General features: G+C 50.2%; 1 protein-coding gene across 5 annotated transcripts in view; it reads right to left on the reverse strand.

Moving 5' to 3' along the window:
• Positions 1 to 16274, reverse strand: part of RPH3A (rabphilin 3A) — an 82681-nt gene that overhangs the window by 31652 nt on the left and 34755 nt on the right. For 3 of the 5 annotated variants that reach the window (XM_045585418.1, XM_036449365.2, XM_045585419.1), the window contains exons 3-5: positions 15118 to 15204; positions 11898 to 11909; positions 5729 to 5875 (exon numbers count right to left, since the gene is read on the reverse strand). In XM_045585418.1, the coding sequence (XP_045441374.1) occupies positions 5729 to 5875; positions 11898 to 11909; positions 15118 to 15188 (230 nt within the window). In that variant the 5' untranslated portion in view covers positions 15189 to 15204. The remainder of the gene's footprint in view (positions 1 to 5728; positions 5876 to 11897; positions 11910 to 15117; positions 15205 to 16274) is intronic. The other 2 variants (XM_036449364.2, XM_045585420.1) reach the window with 2 other exon arrangements.

Below are 16274 nucleotides of genomic sequence, written 5' to 3' on the forward strand. Positions count from 1 at the left end.
ATTCTTTTCAAGCGCATGTACCTTGGTTGCGGGCACATCCCCAGTAGGGGGTGTGTAAGAGGCAGCTGATCAATGATTCTCTCTCATCGATGTTTCTAACTCTCTATCCCTCTCTCTTCCTCTCTATAAAAAAAAATCAATGAAATATATTTTTAAAAAAGAAAAGAATTATCTGTCCCCAAATGTCTACCGTGCCGAAGCAGAGGAGCCTGGAGACCACACAGTCCAACCTCGCACCGTGAGACTCAAGGGTTCTGTGAGAGGCCTGGACAGTTGGGTGGAGGGTTCATTTAACATGTGTTTCCTGTTATGCCAGACACGGACTAATGACGGAATTAAGAAGATTTCCATATATATATATATATATATATATATATATATATATATATATATATATATATATGTATGTTTTTTTTTTGTTTTTTTTTTTTTTGTTTTTTTTTGCACAAACAGACTCCGTACAGGCTGTAGCGCATGAGAAAGCTTTGGCCCAATCCCCAAGAAAGCGGAGGTGCTGCTCAGCAGTTTCAACATTGGGGGTTCAGAGTTTCCCCCAAACCTGGTGTGATCTATGAATATTCCTTCTTAAAAACGCACACAGACACATGTCACGGTGTCTAGAACACCCGCAGGACCCCGGAAACCTAGCCACAGAAGGCCTGACTCAAGGTCCAAAAAAGTGGGAAGGTTCTTTCTTTAGAAAGAGGAGGGAATGACCTGACTTACTGTCGGCTTGTCAAGCCATAGGCAAGATGCCAACCTAATAAGCACTATTACTCACTTCTCCCTCTGTCCACATTTTGGAAAGATTCTGTGCCTAAAATATAGGGGCCGGTGGAACAGAGATGGAGAGGTGATAGGAACCCAGCAGATCCTGTCAACAACAGGTTGTGTCTCTCTGATTGCCTCCTCCATCATAGCATCTGGACACCAAGGTTAATGACAAATCCTAATTACTTCTCTGGGGCCCATCTGTTTAGGGACAGTGACCTCGAATAGAAGCCACCGCTGCCTGTCCCTTCACAGGCAGGATCTGAGAGCCAATGCCTTTGAGAAGCTCCGAGCAGAAAGAAATATGATAAGGATGCAGAGGGTGCTACGATTGGGGGGGGGGTGTTAATTTTAATTTAAATATATATATATTTAATTGATTTTTATAGAGAGGAAGAGAGAGGGCTAGAAATTTAGAAACATCAATGAGAGAGAAACATTGATCAGCGGCCTCTTGCACACCCTCTACTGGAGATGTGCCCGCAACCAAGGTACATACCCTTGACTGGAATTGAACTTGGGACCTTTCAGTCCGCAGGTTGATGCTCTAAGCCGAACCAGTTTTGACAATTAAACCAAAAATGCAGGCACAAAATTTCCCAAGCAAATGTTTAATTCCAGCCTTAATACACGGTCAAGGTCCTGGGGATGCCTCATGGGCGTGTGTCCAACTCACAAAGCCCCTTTGCACACTCAGGAGAAGTACTCAGTGTCCATGCAGCCTGGCACCTCTAGTCTCAGCTGATTGGATGAGGGGCGGGCACTCAGAGGGAGCTGAGCCAATCAGAGTCCCTTCCCTGGGAATTTGGAATTAGGACTGAGAAGAGCTATAACCACTGGGGAAGTATAGCATGGCTATATTTTCTACCATGCGAGATGAGAAGCAGACCTTTCATGAAGCTAGGCTGTGTTCCTGTCCTCGGATCCCTAGAAATAGCTCTGCATCCTTATATTAAATTCCCCTTGCTGTATAATGTGGTAGTCTCCCAAGATGGCCACCACTAATGCCTTCCTATGGATGCATAAGTCACTCTTCCACAAGCAGATGGGACCCATTTCCCTTCTCCAATAGAATATGGTTGACTAATACCCTACTAGTTTCAGACCCAGCTGTTAAGAACCCTGGATCTTGTGGGATTCACCTCCCACATAAAGGAGCTCAGGCCAGACAGCTGAGTAAGGAAAAAAAAAAAAAAAGGATCACATAGAGCACACATATGTACGAACATGTCCTTGGACCTTCCAGCCCAGCCCAGCCGCCAGCAAAATGCAGCTGGGTCAGCAATCCCAGCCCATGTCATGTGGAGCAGAAAACCTGCCCAGCAGAGCCCTGCCTGAATTGTCAAAAATAACATACTGTCATTGCTTTAAGTCACCAAAATTAGGGTGCTTTGTTAATATAGCCATAGATAACTGGAACCACCTTGCTGGAATTAAGTTCCTTTCTGGCAAGCAAGCCAACTGTCCTAACGCATATGGAAAGCCTGTAGTAGGCAGGGCATGCAAAATAAACTCTGTCGTCCCACTTAGCCCTTGAATAAGGGGTGTGGGGGCATGATGAGGTGGTTATGAGTTTCCCCTCTCCTGTCCATCATCTCCTCTTCCGGGGGACCTGAGGAGAGCAGAGCTGGGTTGTGGGCTGAGTGGTGATCAAAGGTTTAGACACCCCATTGGGCCGAAGCAAAGAGGCTTCTGGGACAGAACCAGCTCTGATCTTCCGGGGTGCGTTACTCTAGCAAAGCTGCCCCAAGAAGACAGCACCTCCTTGGAGGCCTGAGGGTGAGGCTCCCTGGAACTCTCAGAGCCACAGGAGCATGGTGACCAGCTCTGGATGTACAAACAGGTTAGTCAGACCCGGAAGGAATAGGGACGGCATAGGAGGAGCTCCAACTCCTGGCTCCCAACATGCCCCCTCCAAACCCGAGCCTTTCAAATGTCCATCTTCTGCAGTCCGGGAAGTTTGGGTCAGACCTTCAGGAAAGATACCTAATAGCTAAGACCATACTTCTGAGAGCCAGCCAGCAGGACGTACAATACATCTTCACTTGACGTGACCTTAGGCAAGGGACCTGACCTCACTAGCAAAATGGGGATGATAATAATAGCATCTACTACTCAGGGTGGAGAAAAGCAGCTCAAAGGTTAATTCATGTGATGTTTTGTTATTATTGTTGCTGTTTTAAATATATACTATATACTTTTATTGAGAGGAAGGGAGAGGAAGATAGAAACATCAGTGATGAGAGAGAATCACTGGTTGGCTGCCTCCTGCACGCCCCACCAACTAGGGATGGAGCCCGCAACCTGGGCATGTGCCCTGACTGGGAATGGAATCGTAACCTCCTAGTTTCGTGGTCGGCAAACTGCAGCTCTTGAGCCACATGCAGCTCTTTGGCCCCTTGAGTGTGGCTCTTCCACAAAAGACCACGGCCTGGGCGAGTCTATTTTGAAGAAGTGGCATTAGAAGAAGTTTAAGTTGAAAACATTTGGCTCTCAAAAGAAATTTCAGTCGTTGTATGGTTGATATTTGGCTCTGTTGACTAATGAGTTTGCCAACCACTGGCCTACTTCACAGGTCAACACTCAACCACAAGGCCACACTGGCCGGGCCACATGGCATTTGTAGGCTCAGGGTTTGGCATAGAGTGGGTGCTCGATAAAGGGTACCCGGCAGGATGACTATTCGTGATGTGCATCAACAATGACTTCACACCTCTCTAGAGGGCTTTCCCTCGGGTGAGGGGAAGAGGACTCAGCATCACAGAGACGGGTGCCTGGACCCAGGACGAGGCACAGAAACGGCTGCTGTTTTAAGAGTCCGAAGGAGGTCAGTGGCTCTGGAGGAGCAGGTAGCCCCGTGGTCCAGAGGACTCCAGCCAACACCCCAACGTGTAGTCTGATTAGGAGGATCCCGAGAATCAGGCTGGCCACCTCCCTGAGGGTGGAGAAGCCGAGGCTCCCCAAGCCTATTCACCGGGAACCTCAGGTCCTGAAGCGGGGGGGGGGGGGGGGGGGGGGGGGGGGGGGGGGGCAAGGGTGCCAGGTTTCAGCCTCGCTCCACATCTGACCTGTCGCTTTGCTTTTATCTGGCTCCTCTCTGATCCTCTCCCAGGGAAGTGTGGGAAGAACTGGAATGAGGGCAGGTTGGAGCTCTTGAGACACAAATAGCACTGGGGGTGCCTCTGGCCATGCTGCCAACCAGGTCTTGCTGCTGGAAGTGTGTGTGTGTGGGGAAACAGCCGCGGCCAGAATCCCGCCTCTCCTCCCCTCCCGCAGCTGCTGTCCCCACCTGGATGGAAAACACAGCATCTCAGCAAAGGAAGACTCTGCCTCCCAGGGCTGGGTTCCCGCTTCCCCCGGAGCCTCTCAGATCTCCTCCCACGGAAGCCGGGCTGCTGGAAGCCCAGGGCTTGCCAAGCAGGAGTCTCGGGGCATACATTCCAGATCAGAGGGCTTGGCCAGGGACAAAGCCTGAGCTTCCACAGAAAGTTCATTGACAAAGGACTGCTACCGTTTACTGAGTGGGCGCTCTGTGCCAGGCACCACGTGAATCCGTCACGTGTTAAACACTCGCTGAGAAGCATGTGGTAACGTTATCCCCACTTTGCAAAAGAGGAAACTGAGGCACAAGGAGGTAAATGGCTTACTGACCAGGGGAGGTCACACAGGGGGTCAAGGTTAGACCTGGAATTTGGACCCAGGTTAACCACTGTGCTAGTCCATCCTATCACCAGGTTAGTCAAGGCAAATCACAAGACATGGAGGACAAGGCAGGCAATCCATCTACCCTGTTCCAGGATGTTCAAGATAGAACCTTCTCAGGCCACAGAGACATTCCCCACACCTTAACTTGACCCCCAGAGTCAGACATGTTCAGATGAGATGGGCATCGCAGCTGATTGGACGAGAGAGCACCTGACATAAGGCAGCCAATTAGAGTGCCTTCCCTGGGAATTTGGACCCTGAACTACAAGATTCTAAACTCTCCAGCCTCTTGGTCACAGGAGATGGAGAGGGAAATTAGGAGGCAGCATTATCTGTCATATTTTCTCATTCCCTCAACAAATATTCTAGTGTGCACGCCTATTGTGTACCAGGCTCTGGAGACTCCGTAGTGAACAAAACAGGCAAGCATCTCTATTCTTGGGAACCTTATCTAACTGGGAGACATAAACAATCATCAAAGTAAATATCTATATATACCCTGTTTCCCCTAAAATAAGACAGTGTCTTATATTAATTTTTGCTCCCAAAGATGCACGAGATCTTATTTTCAGGGGACGTCTTATTTTTCCATGCGCTAGGTCTTGTTTTCGGAGGATGTCTTATTTTTGGGGAAACACAAGTACATATAAAAGGCTAATATGCAAATTGTCCCTGTTGGAGTTGGACTTGGAGACCATAGTTTGATTGCTCACTATGACGTACGCTGACCACCAGGGGGCGGCATGGAACAAGGGAAGGCAGTGGCGGGCAGCTGGCAGCTGGGAAAGGAAGGGCACTGCCAGCAGCAGGAAAGCCCCAATTGGCCCTGATTGCCAGCCAGGCCTAGGGACCCTACCTGTGCACACATTTCATGCACCAGGCCTCTAGTGTAAATATCAAATGTTAGCTGGTGGTACGTGCTATTCAGGAGAAAGGCTGAGAGGAATTCTTGCTTCCAAGGGTTCATCCTTAACACACATATCCCTCTTCCCACAAGGCACAGGCCCACAGTCTCCTTCCTCCCCATCAGAAAAACCCCATTCCCCTCTGGAAAAGCCCTTTTCCCAGGAAGCTGCCTCTCCCCTCTACCTCCCCCAGCTCTCCAACCTCATGTGACAAAGATTCCAGTTCTGCCTGGGTGGGTGGCCTGGTGGGTCATAGACAGCAAGGCCCAGAGGCGGCCCCCCTCCACCCCAGCACTCCAGGCCCCGCCTCCAGGACCGTGGGATGGATGGGAAGTGTCAGGCCTCACCCAATCCGCGCCTGCTCCATCTCTTCCATTTTCTCCGCCCGGGCGATCACCCTGTTGATAATTTCCTTCTCCTCGTCTGTCAGCTCCTCCTGCTTCCTCTGCCTGTCGGACTGACCCCCGGGATGGACGGACCAGCCCGCCTGGAGCCTGAAAGGTAAGTTGGGAAGGCGTGAGGCTGGACCGGAAACGCAGCAGGCAATGTGGAGCTGTGGTTAGACCCCATGCTCTGGAGTCGGGTAACCCCCTGGGTCACACCTTTGCCGGGGAAACTCCCTGGCTGGGAGGTTCTGGGCTAAAGAATCGTATCTCTCAGAGCCTCAGTTTGCCCATCAGTACAATGGGTTTATTCTCATGATGTGCTTAGCACACATTTGCAGGAAGCTCTCGGCATCTTGGAGGACAGTGGTGTTCTCAGGAGAAGATGCCAGAGGGTGGAGCTAATTCTGGGAGGGCAGCCAGAAGCCCTGGGTGCCAAGTAGACCTCAGCCCCTGCCTGGCACAAAGATGCTTCTGGGTTTGAGCTACAGATTTAAAAAATAACACATGTAAAGCAGTTGCCAACGAGGCTTATGAAAGTCCCCTGCTTTCCTAGAAACGCCCAGATGTACAGCCTCAGAAGCTCCTGTAGCATTTTGAGTTTCATCCTGTGTTCTTCTTGGCTTTTTTAAAAATAAGCAGACACGCCCAGAAAGAAACTCTCTACAGACTGATTCATATGCCTTTCAGCATAACGACTATTGCTTGTCTCATTTTTTATTCTTATAAGTGTATTTCCAGTAGGACATGATCTCACTCGTCTAGGGGAAATGGTGAACAACATAGACGGATGAACAAGAACAGACCCAGAGATAAGGAGCCATGGGTCAGACTGCTGGACCTCAAAGGAGGGTGGGGATAAAAGGGAGAGATCAACCAAAAGACTTAGGTGCACACATGAGCCTAACCAGTGGTCAAGGACAACAGGGGGGTGGGGGCATAAGTGGGGGGGTGGGGGATTGGAATGGGGTTTGAGGACAAATATGTGATACCTTAATTAATAAAGAAATTTTTTTAAAAAAGCAAACATGGACACTGACCTCTTGGGTACCACACTACCTCACTCAATCCTCACATCCTCCCTACCAGACAGGGCCTGTCATACATCTCCTGGTGAGGAGACTCAGATATGGAGAAATTAGACCATTTCCCCTACATTGCACGGCTAGGGAGTGGCCGAGGTGAGATTCGAACCTGGACCGCCTGTGCACTTAACTTGCACAGCACAAAGAGGCCTGAGTGCCTGCCCATGTCGCTCCGGGGATGGCGCAGAGGATCAGAGAGTGCTGGGGAGAGCGGAGTCTACTGCACATTATGACCATCTCCACGGACGGCACAGTCCACGCCCCAGGGCACGGAGGCGCATCGCCCAAGTGGAATGCAGGGTTCAGCACCGCTAGGAATGCTGGTCCTTGTGTGTGTGGGGCGGGGGGGAGAGGGGGGGGGGAAGTATCTGGAATCCTCCAGAGCCTGCTCCCCATTAGCTGCCAGCCTCTATTACTTCCACTGCTCTACTCTCGCAGGCAGCCATGAAATTGCCTTTTGACACTCAACGTTAAAAATTAAAAGCTATCTCTCTTTCCCCCCGCCACCCCCCTCCTCTGCCATCCTCCTATCTCAGCAGGTTTGCACTAAAGAAGAGAGAAGGAAGAGTTTGAAAGTGAAGGGAAGCAGGTGTTCAGGGCCACGTCTTGTTGGGGGAAAGGGGAGGAAGATAAAATTCTGGTGGAAACACACCTTGCCCTGGAGCCAGGGCCTATGGGGATGGACAAATCAATGCTAAACAGGCTCACCCCCTCTGCTCAATACCTTCTGGTGGCTTCTCATTGGCTTTGGGGGGAAAAAAAACCCACATTGTGATAATGCTGAAGGCTACTGAATTGTACACTGTGAAATGGTTGACTTTATGCTCTGTGAAGTTTACCTTGGTAGAAATAAATGCCAGTCTTCTTGTCCATCTGCAAAGTCCTACCTGATCGGTCCTCATCACCCCCCTTACTGCACCCCGGCATCACTGGCCTCCCTCCTCAATCAAACCCTGAAACCTCGTTTCTGCCTCAGGGCCTTTGCACTCACTGTCCCCTTTCCAGGAACACTATCCCCCCCAGATCTCCCCGTGGATGGCTCCTTCTCATCATCCAAATCTGGTTCAAAAGCCAACTCAGAAAGGCCTTCCTTGATCCCTATTGTCCAGGTTCATTTTCTTCATGGCACCCGGTGCTAATGGAAAGTATCTTTTTAAAGAATTATGTTGTAAAGAAAAAGGAGGAGGAAGCGGAGGAGGAGGAGGAGGAGGAGGAGGAGGAGGAGGAGGAGGAGGAGGAGGAGAATCTCTGTCAATCTGCAAAAGCCTGTGTGTCTGATCACCCTCTTACACCCCTGCCATGGCATGACAACAAGCCCAGGACAGAAAGTTGGAGGCTGAGGGCCCTGTGGAGCAGAGCTGAATCATTCCAGCCACGGCCACCCTAGACCAGCCAACCCTTCGCCGCATAAGCGAGTCCAGCCAAGACCAGCAGAGCCACCAGCTGAGCCCAGATTCCTGGAAACAACTGTTCTACACCACAGAGTTTTAAGATAGTTTGTTATGTAGCAAAAGCTAGCTGATACAGGACCCACTATGACACCAACAAGCGAATGTGAAGCTTGCTAGGCTCCCTGCTACATTTACTTTGTGGTTTGGCATTGTTTTAAATGACAGTTGCACAAAGTTCACCATGATGCATTTAATGCTTTCAGCTACTCAACGTCCTTATCCAGCTCCACGCTTACCTGTCTTATCTGTTTAGCTTCGGGGTAAAATATTAATCAAAGAAAGAGTTTTACTGCTAGCAGAAAGCCTATAGATTAGGGGTGTCGAACTCAATCAGAGAAGGGGCCAAAATCTAAAATCTAGCATAAATCGCGGGCCGAATGGTTTACTGAACAGTCATAAACTGTCATTGTGATGGAAACGCAGCGGAGTGCAGTGATGACAGCGCGGTGTGGGCCACATTGCAAGGCCTGGCGGGACGGATTTGGCCCGCGGGCCTTGTGTTTGACACATGTGCTATAGATCATTGCGACTGACCTGCTCATTTTCTGGTTAATTTGCATACTCACTCCTGATTGGAGGGCGGGGAGTGGCCGAGAAACGTGTGTGGAGCAAGCATGCTCAGGGGCTCAGGAAACCAGCATCCTGGACATGCTTGATGGCTGCCTGAATGTACCCGCTTAGGGGCATCTAGAGAGGATCAGAAGGGACCCTCCCCCCAAAACCAGCCCCAGGGGCCCCAAATAAAAAAGGAACGAGTCCTGGCTCCAGGGGGGAGCCCCTCCCCAATGTTTCTCCCTAAATACCTGCCAAGGGCAGGCTCACACATCTGTCCTGCCTCCCCCCTTAATTCTTTATTTCATGCACACAATGGCCACGTAATAAACACCCAGCAGATGTCTCTTTTAACAAATTATAACTCCCAAAGGGAGTGCTGCGACGGAGGTGCCTCTGGGGCACCGAGGCTCTGAGGCATCGCACGGGGCTGCTGTGCAGAAAATTAATCCTTTTTCTTTCCTTTATTTTCCTCACACTCCCCCCCCCCTCCCCCCAGGATGCCGGCACAGGCAGGTGTCAGCAGGACGTCGCTTTACAGCTCCGTGAATGAGGTTTTAATGGATCCTGGAGGAAAGGATGGGGAAGAAAGGGCAGCTGCACCACAGAATGTTTTGCACATGCCCTGTGGGTGTAAAGGCCCCTTTCAGATGAAATTTACCCCCACCAGATGAAAGCGGGGTGCAGAGGGAAGCCAGGATCACCCCCTCCCCCCCAAACCCCCTTCAGAATGCTCAGGGAATCTAAGGCTCCTGCTAACCTGTTAAGCCAGACTGAGCCCCACGTGGTTCTTCTGAAATTCCATGTGTTCTCACTTTGGGACTTCGCCCATGCTGTTCCTCTACCTGGAACTCATCTGTCTCTGCTTTCGCTGGACCCCACCTTACTTCACTTCCCCCATCGTGACCCACACGGCTGTGCTAGACAGCCCTCCTGTGCTTGCTCGGCCCTCCGTGACGGCACACTGGAGTATATTTGTTGGTGACCGGCTGTTTACTTGTTTGTAGACCCCACCAGACACATTCTTTGGCTATCCCTGTATTCCCGGTGCTTACGACAGTGAGTGCTTGATACTCAGTAGACATTCGGTGAATAGTTGATAATGAAGGAAGGAAGGGAGGAAGGGAGAAAGGAAGGAGGGGAGGAGGGAGTGAAAGAGTATGGTCACAGACTCTACCTATCAACTCTTCGTATTCAGGAAGCTTCTATGAGCTTCCAGACCCTCTGGGGTCATGAGCTTCTCTCTTGTGACATTCATACTTATCACCTGACATTGTCTCGGCATCTCTCCCTGGCACGTCTGAATAATGCACTCACCATACTCAGAAGCAGATCTAGTCCGGCCAGTGTCTTACCAGCCAACAAAAGAAATTGTAGAACATTCAAACGGCCTTTAGCCATCAACTTGTCCAGAGCTCGCATTTGACAGATGGAGAAACAGAGACAGAACTGGGGAAGTCATTTCCCAGGGTCACCTGATCGATGTTAAGAAAACCTTTAGAGGATTTTGGGCCCAGTGATGTGGTCGTTTGGGTCCAAAAGAGCTGGACAAATTTTGCAAGTGATAGATATACAGGTTGTATATATACAAATACACACACAAGGTATCTATACTAATAAAAGAGAAAGATGCAAATTGACTATACCTTCGCAATGCCCACAGCCAATCAGGAGTGAGTATTCAAATTAACCCAACAAAGATGGTGGCTAATTTGCATACACAGGCGTGGAGCGGCCGGCCAGGAGCAGTGCAGGATACTCTGGGCCTCTGGGCTGGAGCAAAAATGGTGCCACCAGCCAGGGGAAGAAGGCCCATTTTTGCACGAATCTTCATGCATCAGGCCTCTAGTATATATATATTATGTATGGGTATGTATGTATGTACAATGTATATAAACAAAACACGGGGTAAGGCAACTTCCCAACACAATGCTTCACAGTTCACGGAGCTCTCCTGTGCCCCTCGTTGGATGCTCTGTCCACCTGGTGAGGGAGGAAGGACAGGGTGACCCCGCTGTCTTGCAGAGGAGACAGCCAGGACTCGGGAGGTGAAGGGCATGTCCACAGCCCCACTGGGTCTCCTGATGCCAGACCCCGCGCTCTGCCTCTGGCTCTGTGCTAACACCCCCATCGTGGGGAGGGCAGACCCCTTCCCTCCCCGTGGCTTCTGAGCGTGCTCCCAACCACCGGAGCCCTGCGTGCGGCTCTGCAGCCGACGCCTCACTGATTGGACCCGGCATCCAATCGGTCACGCCTATTTGGGAGATTAGTCCCATTGCAAAGACAGAGGTTGTGAGCAGAGCCGGGACCTTTGCGCCAAGGGCAGCTCACCGGGAAATCGGGGGCCTCCCTTGAGGGGACTGGGACAGCATGCATGGCGCGTGACTTCCTGCAAGCTCTGTTCTGCATCATCTTTTATTAATGGAAGCGGTTGCTTCGGTTAATATTTTCTTTATTTCGGAACAGAACTCTGGGCAAAGGCTGTGGAAACGGGGCACGGAGTGGTCCCCAAACTTGTGGAAATGCCACTAGAATGAAATTGAGGGCTTCCCTAGGGAACGGCTGTCCCTCCTTTCATCAAGATACTGTTTGAAATTTCATAATTCTTTTTCCCAAAAGGGTGTCTTTAAAAAAAAAACAAAAAACCACTTACATTTCTTTTTTAGATATATAAAGTGTGCTAGTTCCTTTTTTGGCCATCTCTATTGTAGGGGCAAGCCAATTAGATCAGAAAGTATATGCTAACCGTGTCCGGTTGCTCAGTGGTTAGGGTGTCAGCCATGGACTGAAGGGGCTTGGATTCTATTCCAATCAAGGGCATGAACCGAGGTTGCAGGTTCAATCCCTGGCCCCGGCCAGGCATGTGCATGAGGCAACCAATCGATGTGTCCCTTTCACATCAATGTTTCTCTCTCTGTCTCTCCCGTCCCTTCCACTCTCTCTAAAAATCAATGGAAAAATACCCTCAAGTGAGGATTAACAAACAAACAAAAAGAGATATAATTCAGTTGGTCGAACAATAAAATAGTAGCATAAGATACTCACTGTTCTTTGTCACTGGAGGAAGGCAGAGAAAGGAGAGAAAGAAAGCACGAAGTCAGGAAGGAAATCTCATCATGAGAGCAGCACTGTATGGATGCACCACCTCATGGTTTGACTGACAAGGACCTGTTTCCATTTGTCTCCCCCAAAATCATCGTGATCTGATTCCAGCTCATCCAGAACCAGGTTCCTGCAGGGTCGGCTTGTGAAAGCCACAGCTGGGGTTAAAATGACCCATCGGTGCAGCTTATGGACGAACCGAGCTGATCACTCAGCGTTTACATAATGGGCGTGGGGTTCTAAAGAGGAATCACTTCATGACGTGGCCAACGCCATTCTCGGCTTTTGTTGTCTCCATTGCTGTGAGGAGGGGCATGAGCCCTGAGCAGTGATTGGCTCCTCTGAACGTAGACCTTTCAATGCCCATCTATGAGATGTGCAACCCTACACAGACACCACCCCTGTGTCCTCTCTGTGTGACTTGGTTTCCCCCTCTGACTGCTGGCATGCTCTCGCTGGCCGACTTCAAAGCTATAGGGCAGCATGACCTTCCCAGCAATTCTCCCCAAGTTTTCTCAACATAAAGAGCTGAACGAGCCCAGCCGGTGTGGCTCAGTGGTTGAGCACTGACCTATGAACCAGGAGGTCACAGTTTGATTCCTGGTAGGGGCACATGCCTGGGTTGTGGGCTGGATCCCCAGGGTGGGGCATGCAGGAGGCAACCAACTGATGATTCTCTCTCATCATTGATGTTTCTATCTCTCCCTCTTTTTTCCTCTCCGAAATCAATTTAAAAAAAAAAAAAAAATATATATATATATATATATATATATATATATATACACACATTTTTTTTTAATAGTTAAACCACTGCCCGACCCTCACCAGACACAGGTTCCTTTTCCTCTTTCAAATGCCATCACATGTTTCACACACCACCTTAGGCTCAAGGAGGCTGAGAGAGGAAGGCGTTTGAGAATCACAAAGGCAGCCAGTGGATCTGGCTAGCCGGCAGTCAGTGACGACTGGACGTCTTCATTTCCCGGAGAAAGACATCACCAGCATCCGCATCGCCGCCGCAGCCGGCGAGAGAGCATGCGTGGCGGCTGCCACCCGCCCATCAGCATGTGTGGGAAAATAACGTTAATGTCCCAAGGAAACGCAGGCGCGAGGCGGCAGGCCATATGCACGCAGAACGCCGAGCTGTTATCCTTCTAATCTCATCGTAAAGCAAATGGCTGGGCCTGGTGCCCACGGAAGTAAACTCTCGGATGCGTGGGATTTTAATTAACTGACGTTTCGGCAATAAAATAAATGTCACCCCATCCAGCCTTCAGGCAACGGTTTATCTTCCAGAGACACACTGGTTGGTGGATGGAATATTTTCTGCAAAATAAGTCTGGGGCCCAAGGGAACATCATGGGAAGGGTTTGAAAGAGTAGGTGTTTTCTTTCTTTCTTTTTTTTTTTTTTCTTCCTGGTTCAATTTTTTAAATTTAATTTAATTATTTTCCAGGTGTTTCCTTTCAGAAAAGAAATTGGTAGAAAATTGTCTTCAAAACTGTAAGACTCCAGTTTTAGGCAGAAGTAAAGGGGTAGGGGCTTTAGCTCCACAGGAGGTGGATGGACTAGCTCAGTGGTCGGCAAACCGCGGCTCTCGAGCCACATGCGGCTCTTTGGCCCCATTGAGTGTGGCTCTTCCACAAAATACCACGGTCTGGGTGAGTCTACTTTGAAGAAGTGGCATTAGAAGAAGTTTCAGTTTTAAAAAAATGTGGCTCTCCAAAGAAATTTCAATCGTTGTACTGCTGATATTTGGCTGTGTGGACTAATGAGTTTGCCGACCGCTGGACTAGCTATTCAGAAAAGACCCTTCTCCGATACATATTCAGGTCCTAGATAAGTAAGAGCAACGTTCTTTCAAGCAGCTAGTTCCGGGATTAAAAAGTGAGGGGCCTGGACAGTGTGGCTCAGTGGTTGAGCATTGACCTATAAACCAGGAGGTCACGGTTCGATTCCAGTCAGGGCACATGCCCAGGTTGCGGGCTTGATACCCAGTGTGGGGTGTGCAGGAGGCAGCCAATCAATGATTCTCTCTCATCGTTGATGTTTCTATCTCCCTCTTTCCCTCTCCCTGCCTCTCTGAAATCAATAAAAATAAAATAATAATAATAAAGGGAATTCTCCAACAATTCTTCCCCCTTTCAAAACAGACTTCGTCCAAATAAAAGTAACTTGCCCTCTTCAAAAAACTCTGTTATGAAAAAAAAAAAAAAGGCAAGGCTAAACTGAGAAAATACTTGCAAAACGTAAATCCAACGAAGGGCCCTCACCTCTAACCTATGGAGGGAGAACCCCTGCAGAACTTACTAACAAGAAGCCACCGGACCTGACTTAACAATGGACAACGCATCTGAACAGACGCTTCAGCAAGGGGGCAGTGCGGTGGCAGTTTCGTAAGAAGGCCTGCGACACCGGTTTGTAGGGGAATGCAAGTCAACCCACGCAGACTCCCCGTCCCCGCACCAGAACGGTCCCAGTGAAAAGGGCGGCTGGGATCAGGTGCTGGGGAGGAGGGGGAGGAGCGGGAACTCCCATACATTTCTGGTGGAAGTTTATGACGCAGCTCAGTTGATGAGAGCGCTGCCCCAATACCCAAAGGTTGCAGGTTGTATACCCCCGTCAGGGCGCATACAAGAATCAACCAATGAATGCATAAGTGGAAACATCAGTGAAACAACAAATTGATGTCTCTCTCTCTCCTTCCCTCCCTCTCTCTAAAAATCAATTTTTAAAAAACGAAAACAATTATTATTTATATATTTATATATATTTATTTTATTTTTTAAAATATATTTTATTGATTTTTTACAGAGAGGAAGAGAGAGGGATAGAGAGTTAGAAACATCGATGAGAGAGAATCATTGATCAGCTGCCTCTTGCACATCCCCTTGACTGGAATCGAACCCGGGACCCTTCAGTCCGCAGGCCGACGCTCTATCCACTGAGCCACACTGGTTTCGGCTATTTTATTTTTCTAAAGCAGTAAAATCAATGGAGAAGTCTCCATGACAAAACCCCCACCGGGTTCCTTTGCCCCCATCCGGGGGGCACACTCAGTTCTTTGCTTGCTCTTCCTGTCCTCCTTGGAGAGCACCAATCTCAGGACCTCACCGACCCCAAACAAGCTACCAAGCCACCCCCAAGAAGACCCCGCGACTTACTTGGACTGAAGGGGCCGGTCGCTGGGACACACCCAGCGGCTGGAGCTGCTGCTGAACACGGTGTCGGTCATGGCGGAGGCCCGGCTCCTGGAACACAGTAACCACAGAGGAGTCACCCGGTGCTCCTGCCCTGGCCCCCTCCTCCAGGCCCTGCTCTGTGCCCGCACACCGGGGACACGGAGAGGGCGGACCTCATGCCGCCTGCCCCCTTTCCGGATGGGGAACCCCCAGCCCCGAGAGGGAACGTTCCTGCTGGAGGTCCCAGCTCCCACTGGCAGGAATGGATCGGAGCCGAAGACCCCGCCCTTAACCCCACCTTCTTCTCATTTGCCGAGTGGAGGTCCCATGCTGGCAGGGGTAGGGGCAACGTTCACAGGGGTCCCCCATCTCCCTGAAGGTCTGGGTACAGCACAGCCCTGTCCCCGGAGAAGCTGAGGAGGGGGGGAGTTGGGAGGGGCCGCAGAAGGACCCTGTGCTCCATGGGCCCACAGGTGGCTTAACGCTCTGCTCTCATTGCCTTGAAATTCTTAATGATTTGTGGGCACAGGGCCTTGCATCGTCACTTTGCAGCCAGTCCTGAGTAGAGTACATGGTAGACGTTCAATTAGCCCTCAGTACGTCGCAGAGCTCAGTGAGGGCAGTGGGCACTCATCGTCTCCGGTAAGTGGCTCCTGCTCTGCCCACCCTCCCTCCGCTTGGCGCGAACCTTGACGCCACCCTGCGTCTTACTGGGAGGCCCCGTCCCACACCCCGAAAAGCCAGGTTCAGAGCCCCCCTCTTTTCCCGTCTCCACTGCGCTCTGCCTGCTTCTCCTACGGCTCCGTCAGGGCTGTTTGCTGAGGACTGTGCCTCCAGCCCCAGATGGGCAGGTTTTAGTTGAACTGAAAACAACTCATATATATATATTATTGAGTTTTTACAGAGAGGAAGAGAGAGGGATAGAGAATTAGAAACATGGATGAGAGAGAATCATCGATCAGCTGCCTCTTGCACGCCCTCCACTGGGGATGTGCCCCCAACCAAGGTACATGCCCCTGACTGGAATCGAACCTGGGACCTTTCAGTCCGCAGGCCAACGCTCTATCCACTGAGGCAAACCGGTTTTGGCTGAAAACAACTCTTGAAACACAATGAACTTCCCAGTCACAGCAGGTGTG

The sequence above is a fragment of the Pipistrellus kuhlii genome, unplaced genomic scaffold (genome assembly GCF_014108245.1).
Source record: "Pipistrellus kuhlii isolate mPipKuh1 unplaced genomic scaffold, mPipKuh1.p scaffold_m20_p_20, whole genome shotgun sequence".
In the NCBI taxonomy this organism is placed as follows: domain Eukaryota; kingdom Metazoa; phylum Chordata; class Mammalia; order Chiroptera; family Vespertilionidae; genus Pipistrellus; species Pipistrellus kuhlii.